This window comes from Amblyomma mixtum, chromosome 1, assembly GCF_055824585.1.
Source record: "Amblyomma mixtum isolate Tamu chromosome 1, ASM5582458v1, whole genome shotgun sequence".
NCBI classification, from domain to species: domain Eukaryota; kingdom Metazoa; phylum Arthropoda; class Arachnida; order Ixodida; family Ixodidae; genus Amblyomma; species Amblyomma mixtum.
This window is the reverse complement of record NC_143012.1, coordinates 319,887,559-319,904,430: the sequence shown is the minus strand read 5'-3', so window position 1 is coordinate 319,904,430 and position 16,872 is coordinate 319,887,559. Positions and strand designations below refer to the sequence as shown.

Here is a 16,872-nt window from a genome sequence, read left to right as displayed (position 1 = left end):
TATATTATCTGCGAATGAAACTATTTATTCATGGAAACCTAAAAAACAAAATAAAGCGAAAGCAAAGCCTCCACGGGACTGGGTGACAGGCGCTCCACGCGTTGGTCGACTCCGCCCACCGTACGAGGGAGAATTAAAAAAAAAAAAAAGGCGGAAGCCGGACGTTAATTCGATTTAATTGGGGAAATCGGCCATACAGGGCAATAAGTTGCAGTTTCTAAGAATGCTAGGTACGTGTAGATTGAGTTCCCGCGGCAAAAAGACAAGTTCAGAATCCTCTTCAGTGCACCTTTAAGCTGTTGGCTTATTTCTATGTTGATTCCCAGGGCAATGTAAACCCATGACTTAAAGTGTGTGTTCATAATCTTTATTCTCAAACACATCAGGAAAGAAGAAGCAAGTCGCTTTCCATCCCTAGATTCTTCCGGCAGATTGCTGCCACATTACAAGTAATGAGGTGTTTGGATATGCCAGGAATTTTACTTAAGAAGAAGCCTAAGGAAGTTACTTTACTTTCAAGTTGGGAGTTTACAAGGGCTACTTTAAGAAAAACACCATGGAGCTGACATTCACAACAACAGGGAAAATGTAAAAAAAAAAAAAAACACCAAAGCAGTTGGAGATGGGTTGTACTAGTGCCTATGCCAAATACTAGATTGAGAACAAACTGCCTGCCTTGTCATTTCCGCAAGGCAGACTATGGAATTATATCATCAAAGGGCCCATCTACAGGCACTCTCGCTGTACAGACCTGGCCCTAATGCTACTACTACTTTGCTCGCACCAGTCTCACCTCCCTGTAGAATTTCAGCCAACAGCACAACAAAACCAATTCACTGTGCGTTGAGAAAAATAGACATGCATCCACTGAGGAACAGAAAGTATAAGCATACATAGTACTGCTCAGCTAAGAGTGTAGCAATTGTTTCACTTTTCTGTTTTGTTTTTACACAGCCAGAACATCGGAATATGATAAAACTACTAAAATAAAACTTTCAAGCTAAATTTACCAGCACTTTCCTGAGTGGCTTGAGTACAGACCAGAAACCTAATCCATGGAAATCAGTCAGGCAAGGTTGGCCAAAAGCTTCAATTGTTATAACTTGTAGGCTTTACATACAGCTTAGCATGACTCGCATGCCAGTGACGTCTTCCTATACAGATTCAATGTATCTGAGTTTGTGGCCAACAAGACCATTTCAGGGTCCCTTCAAATTTCTCCAGTAGACAAAATGTGAACCAGTTGCAAAAGCCTTTTGTTACTCGGGATTCATTGGAAACTTTGCTTTCTGATTATGCATGCACCATAAAGCAAATAAGTTTCCAAATAGTGTCTATCGATGGTCCATACCAAAGTCAATAGCTCAAAGCAAGAGTAGTACAGTTTGCCCAGAAGACACTCTCTCCCTTGCATGCTGCATGCCAAAAGCACCATATACACGCAGCCACAAAATTTTCTTTTGTCCTTTTGTAGATCTTGGTTTCCATTTAGTCACACAACTTGGCCGACAGTTCAGGTTAAACATGGTTGTGCAACCATGCTGTCTCTGCAGTCCTAAAAAGTGTTCTCCAGAGCGCGCCTGCTGTAATAAGCAGCCACTGCTGTCTCTGCAGGCAGCGTAGGCCTCAACAAGGAGCCCTATAGGCACCTTGAGCCTTGCTCATTGCACCGAGCTTGACTAGACCCCCATGGTGGAGACAGCTGACCACTGACAACGCTCAGGTGGAGCTGCAGGGGTATCTGCTCTGGAATTCACCTGTTGTACCGGTAACAGTTGGAATGCAACAATGATCTGCAACCAGGAATGATGCCAAGAAGGAACTGGTGCCTGGTGCGTTTAGCGGTAACGGGCCTGATTAGGCTTGCTAAAATGAGCAGCACAGTTCACAAAGCCCCTGCAATGAAGCTGCAAATGTGCATCAGCGCAGGAACAGCAACGGTTGTACCTGCTTCCATGTTCTTGACCTCATGTCCTTCACCACACGTGCTCGCAGTGTTAACAGGTGGCCTTGATCCACGAGTAGCTTGTCACCACAGCATAGCTGCCGCTCCTGCAGGAATGAATCCCGTCTGCACGTGCAGTGCAATGGCCTAATGTTGTCAGTTTCCACATGCACGTGCCTAGCATAAACATACAATGCACACACTATCACTGCACAGTCAGCTGCTGGATGACCTGAGCCTGCCGTGCCGCGGGCCGGTCGTGGCGGATGATGACGTGGCGCCGCAGTGCATAGCCATAGCAGGTGCGGTAGTCGCAGTGGGGACAGCAGAGATTACGGTCTCCATGGGACTTGTAGTGCTCCTTGAGGTGGTGCTTCATGCCAAACTCCTTGGCGCAAACAGTACACCGGAAGCGCTCAGTGGACTGGCGCGACGAGCGTCGCCGGCCTGAAGAGCGGCCCGACGACCCCGCTGCTTGCTGCTGCTGCTCCTCCCCCTGGCACAGGCCACACTGCGACCTCTGCCGCTGAGCTTCCAGGCACTCGGGGCAATCGGGCACGGAAGACAGCATGTCAGCTCCACTGCCCAGCAGCGCTGGGTGGCTATTGCGGCCACCATCGGCACTCGCTGCAATCAGGCAAAAGGCACACCATGAAGCATAATGTAAAGGAGAGGTACCAGCAACGGCAAACAGGTCACTAATGACAGCACTGCGCGTTACCAAAGCAACATGCTACTATGGCACTGCTCCAGACAGATCCAATATCTAGCACATCAAGCAAGCAAACAGTACATCCCTCTTCCACCTGTGTTTGTTGGGTCCAGATCAAAAGCTCCTGTCACTCAGAAAGAAAAAGCTCACGAGGCAACTCTGGTATGCAGAGAGGTGAATCACGGCAAACTGAATCTGCTGCCTCCCCACAGTGATAAAATGTATAGGTTAGGATGGTTGCATCTTTGAAGGCATCTTAAATAACATGGCTGCTCCGTCATCTCTGAGCTTACGGTGTCACTTCTGCAGCTGGTCTAGAAATACCTCATGTCCCAAATGTCGGTGTCCAATCTGCTGAGCCCATGCCCACTAATGCCATGTGCCCATGAGAGCACTGTTACCTCTCTTAAAAAAACTGACAACTTACCAAAATATGCGATAAGATTGTGGGAGAAATGAAAAGGTACCTCATATTGTAAGAATCTAGCACTGTAATATCGAAGAAACGAGGATGTCTAATTTTAATTTGGCACTGAAAATTGCATTACAAGCTGATGCAACATCTTGGGTGAAACCTTGCTGTTGTAGGCATATCCCACCATGAGACCACATCTTGGCTGTTTCATGTGCTGGACTGCCATTTTTCTTTTAGAGTACTTATGCTACATATACGACAGACCCCGCTTAAGACGAACTCAGTTATGATGAATAATGTGAGAAAATCTAGTTAGTTTCCCACATAATCAATGCAAAAAAATCTGCTTAACATGCTCACCCTCAAACATGGCGATTCGCCGTCCTAGCTTTAAAATACTCACTTTAAATACACGTGAACAAATAGTGCCAGATGCTTGGCCGCTAAGTTTAAGATTATAGTTTTCACACCAGACAACACTATTTGTCTGATGGTTTAAAAAACATATTGCAGGAAAAATATTCTTTTCTTGGTGCTTCTTTTGAACACAACCATGGCATTGCGGGAAGACTGAATTCTCTGGGGCGCTGAAGTTCATTTTTTGGCAGCGAGGGGAATGCAGACTGCAAACACCCTGAACTTTTAGACAATAGTCAATGCAATGAGTGTGATTTGATCCTCAAGGTGAGGATTATTACTTGGACTCCGATCCTGGTACTTCAGGCATAGCTTGAACCATCAGCTAAATATTCAATCAAAAAGCGACTGAAATAGAATGTACTACGCTGAGAGAAAATTCTGTCTCGTTGAAAAGATTGCTCATGTGGCTGCATTGCCCTGACACAAGAGCACAGGAAACCAGTTACAGCTCAGCCCCAAATGAGTCTACAGGTTTCTCAATGGTATCATTCTGATTCCCAAACATCACCAAATGATGATAGAGCAGAAAACATCTCACAAATTTCTAGTGTGCAAAGTCCACAAAACAACAGCGAAAGCTGCCAGGAATGCAACGAATGCCACTTCGCAGTTCAGACACCTGACTGCTTCACGATACTTGGCAAACCGGACAATATTTACTCGCTTTAAAGATCTGAAATTGTCTTGAAAACCAAATAAGATAACAATTTCTCGCAAGCGACCTTGTCAGCACGAGTTATTGCTAATTCTTTCCAGCAACCGAAGTCATACTGTGCCATTGCAGATGACCCGTGGAAGCGAATGGGTTAAGACGAACTTTTGCAGCAACCGTGACCCACAGTGACTCTGCGCAACGATACTCTAGGTCCGTCTGTGAGGAAGGTAGAGAAAAAAAAAATTGAAAACGCTTCCTCACCAAAAAACACACTCTACAATAGAGCTTCTCTGCATCTTTAGCTCACCCCCACAAGGTAGCTTCCCCGCGCCTGTATGGGATGGTGCAGGGAAGCAGTCTTCAGGATGAAGATAGGCTGGGTTTTTGCACGACAAGCTGCACACGGCTTAGTGACCTGACATGGCCAGAAATCGGCGTCTGTCCACTTTGCAACCCACAACCTAACTCCTCTCAGCCTCTCTTCGTCCTCCCTTTCCCCTTGCATTTCCCTCTCCTCAGAAAGTGGAGATTTTCCTCTCTCCACTTTGCAACCTGCAAACCACGGCAGGTGAAGATGCTGGCAGGTGGAGGGTTTGCCATGACACGGTGGGTGGCAGCTTCTGGACAGTGAAGGTGGATTTTTTGGTGGTGGGTGAAGGATTCTTGAGCATGGAGGGCAAAAGTGGGTGGGTAGTGGGCAGAGGCCTCCTGGAGGGTGGCGGCAGCATCACACAACAGGACAGATTTTGCCAAAGCAAGGGTAGTAATGCTACCGCATAAAAAAAAAAGATTATACACCTCTCCCAGTAAAAAGAAACAAAAAACGAAGAGAGAGGGAGAAAGCTACTCACTGGCAGCATGCAGCAGTGGAGGTCCATCCAGGGCTCCGCAGGGCTGTGCTCCTGCTGACGAGAGGCCCTGGTCACGCATGGTTGGGTACGAGGCAGCAAACACTTCACCCAGGGGGTGGCAGGGTCCTCCGTCCAGGAAGCTCTTCTGACGGCCGCCACCAGCTGGGACCATCGCCTTGCTGCTGCCACCATGGTGACCCTGTGGTCCTCCCATGCGGCGGCCCACCAGGGCACCGCTCGGCTCCCCAGCAAAGTAGGGGCTCTTGAATGACGAGCCTGGGTCCTCAGGGTGTGGCCGCCCCTACACAGATACAGCATTAATAAGCACACTAGTAACAGCGTCTGTGAATGGCGCACAGAACACGAAAACCTACAAGTTCAAGGTATTACCCCTGAAGCTCCAACATTCATAGCAGAAGGACAATTAGCATGAAGCAGTCAATCTGGGCATACGGCAGTCACAATAGCCATGATTTGGGGCCATTTCCACTGGATGAACAGAAGCAGCTAGAAGCACCACTGAAGCAGTTTCCAAAGAGCACACAACTAGCAGTGGCCAAACATGAGACTAAAGAGCGCGTTTCATTAATGGAAAAGGAAGGATGGGTTTGCTGTGCCAAGTGCAGACCCAGCTGCCTTTGAAATGATAGCAGCATGAAGGCGATAACTGCATGATTTCTGTGTTGTTGTTTCTGCACCCACTGCAGTGGTGGCTCGCTCATCGTTTAGGCGCAATTGGATGACATTTCAAAAAGAAGGGCATCACATGACGCCCCCATGGTTTATTCCCGCACAAGTGCTCGTGGGATATCCAAAGTATTCCAGTAACAGATGGAAACCTACAGTCGCAGAGTGCATCTCTCTACTCCGTGCAAGTCACCATTTGCACTCCTGTTAGCCCAGTGGAAAGTCTAGCCTAGCCTTAAAGGAATATGGGCACCGAACTTTCATGACGTGTTCTCTTCTTCGAAATGGTAAGACATTCATATACACAAAATAGCACCTGAAATCCGCCCACACCTAGTAAACAATTTATAATCGATTTTCTTCTGTCATGTTGCTTCGGTTCCAACTGCTGAGCAGTTAAGGTTTTGGTTTATGGTTTATGGGGTTTAACGTCCCAAAGCGACTGAGGCTATGAGAGACGCCGTAGTGGAGGGCTCCGGAAAGTTCGACCACCCGGGGTTCTTTTACGTGCACTGACATCGCACAGTACACGGGCCTCTAGAATTTCTCCTCCAAAGAAATTCAACCGCCGCGGCCGGGATCGAACCCGCGTCTTTCGGGTCAGCAGCCGAGCACCATAACCACTGAGCCACCGCGGCGGCCGGCTGAGCAGTTGTTACCAGGTCACATAAGGTCCCAAAAAAACCAAGAATATAACTGCTTTGTTGTTTCAGTTCACGACAACTCTTACGCCAGGGTGCCTGAAAAGCCTGAACAAGAACAGCCTGAACGAATGAACAAGATAAAGAATGAATGAAACAGCAGCTATAATGTTACTGTTTTTGTATGTTTCAGGTGACGTGAACTGAGCCTAGACATCATAGGCACAGTTCAGCTGTTGAAACCAAAACCAAAACAACATTCGAGAAGAAGCTCATTGACATTTTACTTATGGCATGCAAGCAAATTCCACACGACAATTTATGTTCACCAATGTCTTTACACATCATTACAAAGAAAGAACAATGAACCAGAATTTGGTGTCTGTCCCTTTAATGCATGCCATGCCACAACAGTCAGCTGGCCCCCAGAACCTTCAGAACCTGCAGAAGGTTCCAACCTGCAGAAGGTTGTGGTAGCCGACGATGCGCTGCAGGTGTCCATAGAGCGCTGTGGCGTCCCGCTGCTTCTGCATGTCATGGGGCATCAGGCAGTTGCCGAGTGGCGCACTCTTCCCGTGCTGCTGGGAGGAAGGGGGCTGCTGCGACTGCGGGTGAGATGACGACGGGTGGGGCATGTGTGACTGCAGAGGCAATGCCTGGTGATGGGGAGGTGGAGGCAGCGCCAGCTGGGACGAGGACTGGGAGGACACAATGCTGGTTGATGTGGTAGTCAGCCCAGACGAGGAGGATGAAGATGCGTCCAGGGCCATCGGCAGCTTGTCAGCCGAGCGCTTCACCAGCAGGCGTGACTTCTGCTGCTCTCGTTCGCGTTCCCTGAATGCTGGGTCTCGTCGCTTGAGCCGCATGCGCCTGCGCTGCCGCTCTCGCTCCATGGCCCTGCAAGGAACAGTCCCTCAACAAGTTAGCAAGGAACAGTCCCTCAACAAGTTAGCAAGGAACAGTCCCTCAACAAGTTAGCAAGGAACAGTCCCTCAACAAGTTAGCAAGGAACAGTCCCTCAACAAGTTAGCAAGGAACAGTCCCTCAACAAGTTAGCAAGGAGCAGTCCCTCAACAAGTTAGCAAGGAACAGTCCCTCAACAAGTTAGCAAGGAACAGTCCCTCAACAAGCTAGCAAGGAGCAGTCCCTCAACAAGTTAGAAAGGAACAGTCCCTCAACAAGTTAGCAAGGAGCAGTCTCTCAACAAGTTAGCAAGGAAAAGTCCCTCAACAAGTTAGAAAGGAACAGTCCCCCAACAAGTTAGCAAGGAACAGTCCCTCAACAAGTTAGGAAGGAGCAGTCCCTCAACAAGTTACCAAGTAGCAGTCCCTCAACAAGTTAGCAAAGAGCAGTCCCTCAACAAGTTAGCCTTGCCCAGGTAAACCCTATAAAAGTAGTCTTTTGCTAGCCATGTAAACCAAATCACACAGTCAATAAAGCAACTTTAAATCTTAAGTACGACACCTAGTCTTTAAGTTTGCATGTCTTCATGATTTGATTTCTCTGGACACATTACCTACTTCTAAGTTGCAAGAACAAGAACAGCAATGGGGTTCATTTTCTTTTAAACTACTCGTCCTGACATTGGCATTTTCAGTGACATTCTAGCAAGAACCAGCAATGTTTAAATAAGCAAGTCTTGTATATATTACATAAAGTAACCAATTCTTAAAACATTACTTCATCTTAAACATAACCAATTTCAGTGGTCAACTACTGAACAATAATCAATTAATGTTACATTTCTTTCCTTCCAACTTGGCATAGCACAAATTGCAGATTGGACTGAGTCAGTGTGGCTTGCTTGGTCTCTTGTCTGTTGCAATTCAAACGCAGCGAATTTTCAACTGCAGTTGTTTTTCAAAATTTTGGTGAGTAATATTTCCCCGTTCCCTGTGAAGGCATCAGCAGCCACACTGCAGACTGTCTTGATGTACATGCAGGAGGGAAGGGTGGTGCTCTAACGTAAAAACAGCTTGCACACCAGCCCTTAGATCCACAATGCCTTGATACTCATGTCTGAATCCTCTCTGAAGCGCCATGCTTCGTTGTTGTTCGCACGCAGAAGGGACAAGGCACAGGCTCACAAAACGCGACATTTGTTGTCCAGTCGTGGCCAAATTGGACAACGGAACTAGAGGCAGGGCCATCAGATTGCACTTTCTGCTGGCCACATCAAGCAACAAATGCAGGCTGCTCAAGTTTTCAGTGTTTGCTGTCAAGTTCAGGTGCTTAAGGATATATTAACAATGCAAGAGCGGGGGCTAGTTGGTGCCTCAGACTGATCAAATCGCTAAAAGGCACAGAAAGACGAAAACACAGACGGACGAAGTACGTACTTCCAACTATTTTACTTCACAAAACGTGTCGCTTTTATACAGACCAGGATGGCATCAACGATCTAAGAACGAAATAATCAATTTGCATCTGAAAAGCTGCCTTCACCTTCCTGTCTATAATCTGGCCAGTGACCTCAACCAGTCTAATCCGTTATCTTCGAGAGCTATTGAGGGTGTGCTGACGCAGTTTTCTATTCCAATAGTCCTGATCTTGAAGGCTTCAATGATTTCACGTTCAGTTTTTGTTTTCCCGTGGTCTAGAATGGTGGTGTCATCCAGGTGAGGCTTGCATCCTTCTTCTGGTTTGGTTTTGACGTGGCCTTGGATGGCTGGGTCATTATGATGAGGGTTCCATTTGCAATAGTGACAGTGGGAAGCCAGATTGCCAGGGTGCGTTATCTGGCCATATGAGTTGGCATGTTCCCTCAGTCTAGTGTTGATGCACCTACCGGTTTGTCCGACGTATCTCTTACCGCATTGGAGCGCCACGTCATAGATGACTTCCTTGTCACACTCAACGAATCTTACTTTGTGTGCGGTTTCGCACGGCGGTTTTCGTCTGTCGATGTTGTTCGTTTTTTGCGCACATTCCGATAAGCTTTCTGCGGGAAGAAAATACTACCGGGATATTGTGCTTGCCTGCGATCTTCTTTAGGCCATGTGACACCTTGTGGATGTATGGTATAACGATGGGCCGCACATTTTCCTGAGAAGAGTCTTCCTTTTTTTGAAACCTCAAACGTCATCCTTCTTAGTGGCTTTTCTGCAACTGAGGTCAGTAAGGATTTTGGATAGCCGCTTTCTTTCAGTCTGGCGACTTGAGCCTCAAGGCTTTTTTGCACCATGTGTGCACAGGACTTCTTAGTGGCCTGTAGCATGCAGGAGAATGCGATAGATCTTTTGATGAGCTTCGAATGGCCAGAGTCATATTGCAGGATGGCTTTTTCTCCTTTGGTTTTGTATTGCCAACAAGTGCGCAGATCGCCTTCCATTATCTCAAGGTCCAGGAATCTCATTCGTGATGCGTCGGGGAGTTCATGCGTGAATTCCAGTCCGGCGAAGGCGCGCTTGGAAGGCCTCTATGATCAATTCTCTGTCTACATTTCCCGCTTTTTCCGCAGGGAAACATAGCAGAAAATCATCCATGTATCTGAAGCACACGACTATTCCCATGTCTTCCAGGACAGGTTTTAAGCTCCTATTCCCTTTAGCCATGTATAGGTCAGACAGCACGGGAGCTAAGCCTGAACCTATACAAATCCCGGCACGCTGCAGGTAGCATTTCTCGTTCCAGTGAACACACAAGGAATCCTGCTACTCTACACTGCGGAGAAGGGAACGGGCAAGGTCAGAAAGAACGAGGCAGAGTGTTTCTCAAAGGCTTTTTCAAACTCCCGCCTCAAGCTACAACAAGCTGCTCAGGGCAGCCAGTGCTCACAAAGCCCCGCACATGCGCATGCACACAGGGTGGGCACCTGAAGCTGGGGTCTTGCCGGCGCAGCTGCATGCGTGCCCGCTGGCGCTCACGCTCCAGAGCACGGAAGCTGGGGTCCTGCCGCTTGAGCTGCATCATGCTGCGCTGCCGCAGCCGCTCCATCTCCCGGTAGGATGGGTTCTGCCGCAGCGCCTGGAGCCGCTCCCGCTGCAGCGCCTTCTTCAGCAGCGGGCTGCACACACACACACACCCATGGGCAACGGACATCAGTGAGGAGTGTCAGCGATAAGAACAGGGCGCAACTTTTTAAATGTTTGCAGTGGCATCAATAGGGCCAGTGGAATCCAGTGTGGTGGCCTGCCAACCCCATGCATCACCTAATCCATCATCATGTCCTGCTTCACTGCAGATCTCGCTCTGTACCGTAAGACAGATAATTCAGTAAAGCACCACATGAAAAACCTGCACCCTCTCTCAGCGCTGCGCCCAGTGCGACCCACACCCCCTACACCCCTGTGGCGGTGCCCCTGAATGCCTGCACTACAGAAACTACAAAGGTTAATCTTGACTGGGGTCGACTTCCCCATGGCAACATCGGCTGGCTGGAAGCAAATTTTTTCCCCAACACTTGTGTCATTAAGAGCCCTGATTTCTAGCATGAGGTTCCTAAACTACTTCTTTCGGGCATATGCATGCTGTCACTTGCTGTCGCTGTCACTTGCACTGCAAAGCGCAACACAAACAGCTTGCATTCCATGTCACCCGATGCCACCACTGCATTACACATTCACCAGCATCCCCATTCAAAACCCTGGTATTTGTTCAGACTTGTGTTGACTGGGAGTTTGCCTTAATGCATATTTTTGTTCCAGGCACAGCTACATGGCACATCACCGGAACGGAGCATGTTCTGTCAAAACAGAAAAAAAAGAAAAGTACAATGCATACGTAAAAAGATAAAAAAAAGGTAGTAAGCTAAATACACTTCCAGGCACACAGTTTAACAGAACCAAGGATCATCTGATAAAACTAAAAAGTTCAAAACTAGACTCACTGTTGCCCACTATAAGTAAAGTAAATATCCACAAAGGGATATTTACTTAATATCCACAATTATCCTCCCGGAGAAAAACTTTCAAAATTTCAGATTTCTGCAAGGAACATGCCTAGATAGCACACAAAAAGTTCAAACCCTCCTGATGATTGTATCAGTATGTTATTTGTCCTTATTTTAACTCATTTCTTCAAAAAGTCATTATGTAAACCATTCCACTTATTTTAGGGCTTTTGAAAATGATTTTGTGTGCCAAACAGGTGAACGAATACACATTCGTTCTGAGGACACACCGGCACTTGCATGACATGCACAGACGTCCTTGAAAAGTTTTATACGCTCATTTCGCATGCAAATGGCTCAAAATATAAGCTCCAGCCAGTCGTGACATATTATATCCCACGAGTAACCAAAGTCAACACAAAACAAATTGCATATTGATTCATGTATGCAGTGACTGTAGGAGTTAAGCATGGGATCTTCAATTGGTCACATCAAATCAGTACAAAAGTGTTGGACATCGTAAGGTGCTAGAAAATTATATACTCAGTGCGAAAGAGCCAGTGAAGTCAATATCGGTGGTCCATTATCTCCCGTGGCAGGAAAAGTTTACTTTTCCTAAGACATACATGGGCATATACATATAAAATGCTGCTAGGGTTTATCTAAAGTTACAGTACCATTTTTTTCGCTCCTCCTATTTGAATAATTGTTGAGATAAATAAATTAACTTTTTAAATATAGCTTGAAATGTTCAGGCACCAATAGGAAAGTTGTGGAGCTCCACAAATATTGTCCAACTCAGGCACTTCTAACGAGATAGACTTAGGGTGGCCGTTTTTATTTGGCAAAAACGAAAACCCGTGGAGTTTAAAAAATATCACGTGACAGCGCGTTCCGTGCACCCGGACGCGCCGCGATTACAGTGCTCTCATCCGTGCTTTCCAAAAAACATCACTCGCTTCGCGCCTTTTGTGCTGCCCAAGACAGGGCTTCACATTGCACTTGGTTCTAAGATAAGCGCCAGTGCGTTCGGGCAGCAATTGAAAGAAAACGCGGCTCCTGTTTGTCAGTGTAATTCACACGACGTTATCAGGCTTGTTATGTGCGTCTTTGCTTGTTGGGATCTTGCTCTCAAATTCAAACTCATGAGATTGTCATCGTTCCTCTGCGTGCATTCTGCAAACCTGAGCGCGCAATTATCGCCGCAGAAACGGGAGCCGCGCTTTCTTTCAACTGCCGCCCTTACCAACTGGCGCTTATCTTGGAACCAAGCACAACACGAAGCTCTGTCTTGGGCAACACGAAAGGTGCAAAGCGAGTGATGTTTTTTACAAAGCACAAATGAGAACGCTGTAATCGCGGCGCATTCGGGCGCACGGAGCGCGCTGTCACGTGGTATTTTTTAAACCCTGCGGGCTTTTGTTTCTCCCAAATAAAAACGGCCACGCTGAGTCTATCTCGTTGGAAGTGCCTGGTTTGGAAAATGTGGAGCTCCACAACTTTCCTATTGACACCTGAACATTTCAAGCTATATTTAAAAAGTTTATTTATCTCAATTAATTATTCCAATAGGATGAGCAAAAAAATGGTAGCGTAACTTTAGATAAACCCTAACAACATCCCCTAACAACATTTCAGTTCTGAAGAACGCTTAGTTTTTTTTATAAATCTTGGTCCAAGTTAGCTGGGACACCCCGTATACTGTACATGTATACATGTACACCCCATGTACATGCCCATATACACGGGCTTCTATAAGAACTTCCAAGGGGAATGGCTACTACTTCTTTATATCCATTATTTCAATATAAACCACTTCATTATAATGAGGTGTGACTGTAGTTTACTTTCTACTAGCTTCAAGCAATCTTTGGGCAGAATATTTACCTTTTCTACTTTACCTTAGTGAACTCTTCAAACACACATGCCATCTGTTACCAACATGGCTCAAAACCCAGCATAATTTCATTGTTAGCCTGTGTGTTACTGCAGTTACTACACTGTGCATATCTCCTATTAACAGCTGTACACTGTTTCTGAAATGTAGCGCTTTTAGCACTCATAGTGAGTCGGTATAGGTTATACTGCTCTTAATGTCCTCGTTTATTTCTTCCTAACTGTAACACAGACAGAAAAGCATTTGGCTGTGATAATTGAAGCGCTCTATGGTAACCGAATTTTTTTCTCTCGGTTTTTCTCTAACACTGAACTTCCGACATAAAGGATTGTTCTTTATCCATCTGTGCAATATTGGGTACACAGTGAAACCTCGTTGATGTGTTTTTAAAAAATGCAAAGAAAAGAGAGCATATTACCCGGAAAAACACACGACCTGAACCAGATTCAGAAATGGAACTGTTGAATGAGGTGCAAAGACATTTACTGACAATTACACTTGACAGAAATGTTGATCAGCATTTCTGGCACAAGGCATGAACAGCTCCTTATCTAGTGCTCACAGAATTCAGTCCATATTTGTGTTGCTTAAGCGCGGAATTAACTTCACAACACACCCGGTCCTAAGACACCAACAACGAAAATAAGCCTTTTTTTTTTTTAATGCTTCGCCCCCTTGCACCTGCGTGATGCGGGGAAGCCACTGGGCGGCTGACTGTTGCAGCGTTCTAGCTTTTCATGCTGCGTTCCCCAGATCCGGCTCACTCGTATCCAAGCGTGTCATTGTAGTTCTCATATCTTTCGCCCCTAGCGCACAGGCTCCGTGAAGAAGCCGGTGCGTTTCTCTTCATGTCACGTCCCTGCTTGAGTGGCCGACTCGTAACCTGGCGCACAATTTTTTTTTGTGTGCTTTGCCCCTTTGCACGAAAGCACTGCAGAGAAGCCAATTTGGCAGGTGGCTGCAATGGCATTCCAGCTTATGCCGCACGGCTCAATATTTAGCCTACTTGTATGCTTGCATGTGTGCAGTCGGTCGGTGAACGCATTACTCAACTGGAATATATATAAATTTTAACCCAAGCAGTGAGAAAATGTGTTATCAGCAAAAGTATTAAGTGAGAGAAAAATAATTCTCTAAAACACTTTTAATGGCCGTAATTTTAAGAATATCAATCGGGAAATGGTATGAACTGGGAACTGACCAACGAGGTTTTACTGCATTTCTCAGTTTTCTTTCAGGGCAAGGTATCTTGTATGATATACAATTAGGGAGTTTTCCCTCATGAAAGTGTGTCAGAGATAGATCACAAACTTCAGGCAACCCCAGAAATCAAAAAGCTGCTCCAGCAGTCCAAGAAGTGTATTTTATCTGTATTACAGTGCTGAAAGTTGCTGCCTGAAGGTGGAGTCATATAAGGTGTAACCACTGCAGCTTCAAAACTAAAACAGTCTTGATGGTAATGCTGTTAGTGTTATATCATGAGATCTTGATGTGCACCTACATTAAGGGCCACTCTATATAAAACATTAGGACATATATAAATAACGCAGCAGCAGGAACTTCACCACACTACCTGCTACAATATTTGATTTTAATACAGTTGAAGGACTGAAACTGGTGGAATTCCATGAACTTTCCCCTCATGATGGATGGAGAATGTCATACTATGTAAACACACAGGAAACCACGTTCATTATTTGTGGACAAGCTGACAGGGAGCTATGCGATAAGCTAGGCGCATATATACTGTTAACCTAACAACTCTAGGTATGAACGAGGTGTGAAACTCCCAATAAGACCTGTATATAAAAATCCAACACTTATTTGTTGGGGTGAGCCGACTTTCAAGCCTATTGCGGCACTTAGATGTAACTTTTCAAAGCTACTTTAAAACATGTATAAGCCGGAAAAGGAACAGTTGCAAGGCACTACGAGCAGTTTACTCCCCAGCTCACAGGTGACACCTCCACCTGCCAACCCCCAAGTCATGCACGATTCGGAGTTTCGTAACTGTAAAGATTAAAGAGCTCTGATAGGACATCACTAAATTGATTGTCATGCCAACCTCTGGAGTTCACTAAAGAAATGTGCGCAGGAAAAGACGGGTAAGATGCAAAACTAAATCAGCAAAGTAGCCCATCAAGCCATCACAGAAAAAGAGCTAAATACCACTTTCATTGTATTCAGTATTTTGTTCACCACACACTAAGTAAAGTGAAGTGGATATTCAAGACATCCACAGTTTTACATATTCCAAGCACATTAATCCATGCGTGATGCACTATCAGGTGTGATTATTTGTATACGTTATTGCCTTATAACATCTCGGACCAGAACAGAGCACCGCAGATGTTGCTACAAGCCCTGTTCATATTTAGGTAAAACGGCCGCTGAAAGCATTTCCAAAGGGATGAAATCGTGACTTTCCAGTTGCCTGGCCCAACTGCTACACACCTGCAAAGGTTGCAGTCCCACTGCTTGGCTCCGGCATCCATGTCCTTCGCCAGGTTTGAGGACTTTTCATTCGCGGGTAGCGCGAACTGCTGTTGCTGCGGCTGTTGCTGCTGCTGATGTTGTTGCTGCTGTTGCTGCTGCTGCTGTGGCGACGCAGCATCGTTGCTGAGGAACAGCTCTCGGGTTTCCAGGTTCATCATGAGCGAGCCGGGCTTGTCGGTGTCGACGGTGATCGGAGCACCATCCTCCTTCAAAATTGTCTCCACCGGCACAAAACTTGGGAGATCACCTGGACGCCAAAGGAAACCGATATACACTGGTCAAGTGACGGAAGATCCGCGCGGCCATCAGTCAGCCTCGATTGCACTGCTACCGGTGGGAGAGCTCGGACGTCTCGATCGCTTGAGAAGACTTAAGCAATCCTAAAACAAGCTTAACGGGCTAAAACATTAAATTCAAACAACGCTTTTTACGCAACGTCAAGGATCTTGAAGCGGCCGCCTTCCACAAGTGGGGGTCTGCCCGCGCTCTACTGAAACACCTGGACGAGCAGAGGGTTCGAATCGCGATGCTCTAAGTTTTTAGTCGCTACACGCGTAACTAGAAGGTTCACAGGGAAGCCTAGGTGTTCGCAGTGGTTGGACGATGCAAAAGCGCACCGGGAAGAAACCAGAATCGCGGCTTCGGGCCACAATAACAAGGATGCACGAACTAGTCACGCGAACGTCTCTGGTCGAATGGAAGGACGCTTCTTACCATTCAGTGGCCTCTCGCCTTCCATGCTAGCGTAGATGATCATACAAGCACGTTCCTTCGCCCTGAGTTGCGAAGGATCCTCAGGACACCTCGCAAAAGCGGATCTGGGGGATAAGGCGATTGCGTTTTGTTTAAACTCCAGAATAACAATGCAGACAGCAACAATCACGAACACCCTCCATCAAGGCGACTTGTTGATTTTTTGCTTGTATTTGCTTGCTCTGGTGTGCGTGCGTGCGTTGCGTGCGAAGCGAGGAGCGACGCCTGGCGGATTGTATCGCAGAGAAGTGTTTCATTTGTTTCAGAGACTACATTTGTTTCCTACGCTCGCTCATGCTGTTCAGTTTCATCAAAATACAAAAATTAGCTGAGTAAAACTACGAATTTATACTTTAAACGCATCACCAAACGCGCTAAGCTATACTTTCCCTCTGCGACCTACCTATAATATTACAAGTTTTTCAAGACAAAATAAAAACGCTGTTAATTTTTTATTCGTTTTATTTATTGAGCCGGACCAGTAATTTGTTTTCACTGTGTTTAGCTATTACCTAAGTCTGTCGACTTAATAGAGGGCGTGGACGTTGAGATAGACTTGAGGAGGCGCG

At 46.3% G+C, this 16,872-nt stretch overlaps 1 protein-coding gene across 1 annotated transcript; it reads right to left on the bottom strand.

Moving 5' to 3' along the window:
- Positions 1-351: 351 nt before the first annotated feature.
- On the bottom strand, positions 352-16,541 carry LOC149372647 (uncharacterized). Its single transcript, XM_089567203.1, has 6 exons — positions 16,265-16,541; positions 15,509-15,797; positions 10,141-10,332; positions 6,785-7,223; positions 4,999-5,299; positions 352-2,572 (listed from the first exon to the last, which is right to left on the bottom strand). Exons 1-6 carry the CDS (start codon positions 16,305-16,307, stop codon positions 2,151-2,153), a joined length of 1,686 nt encoding a protein of 561 aa, XP_089423329.1. The 5' UTR covers positions 16,308-16,541; the 3' UTR covers positions 352-2,150.
- Between the last annotated feature and the right edge of the window lie 331 nt (positions 16,542-16,872).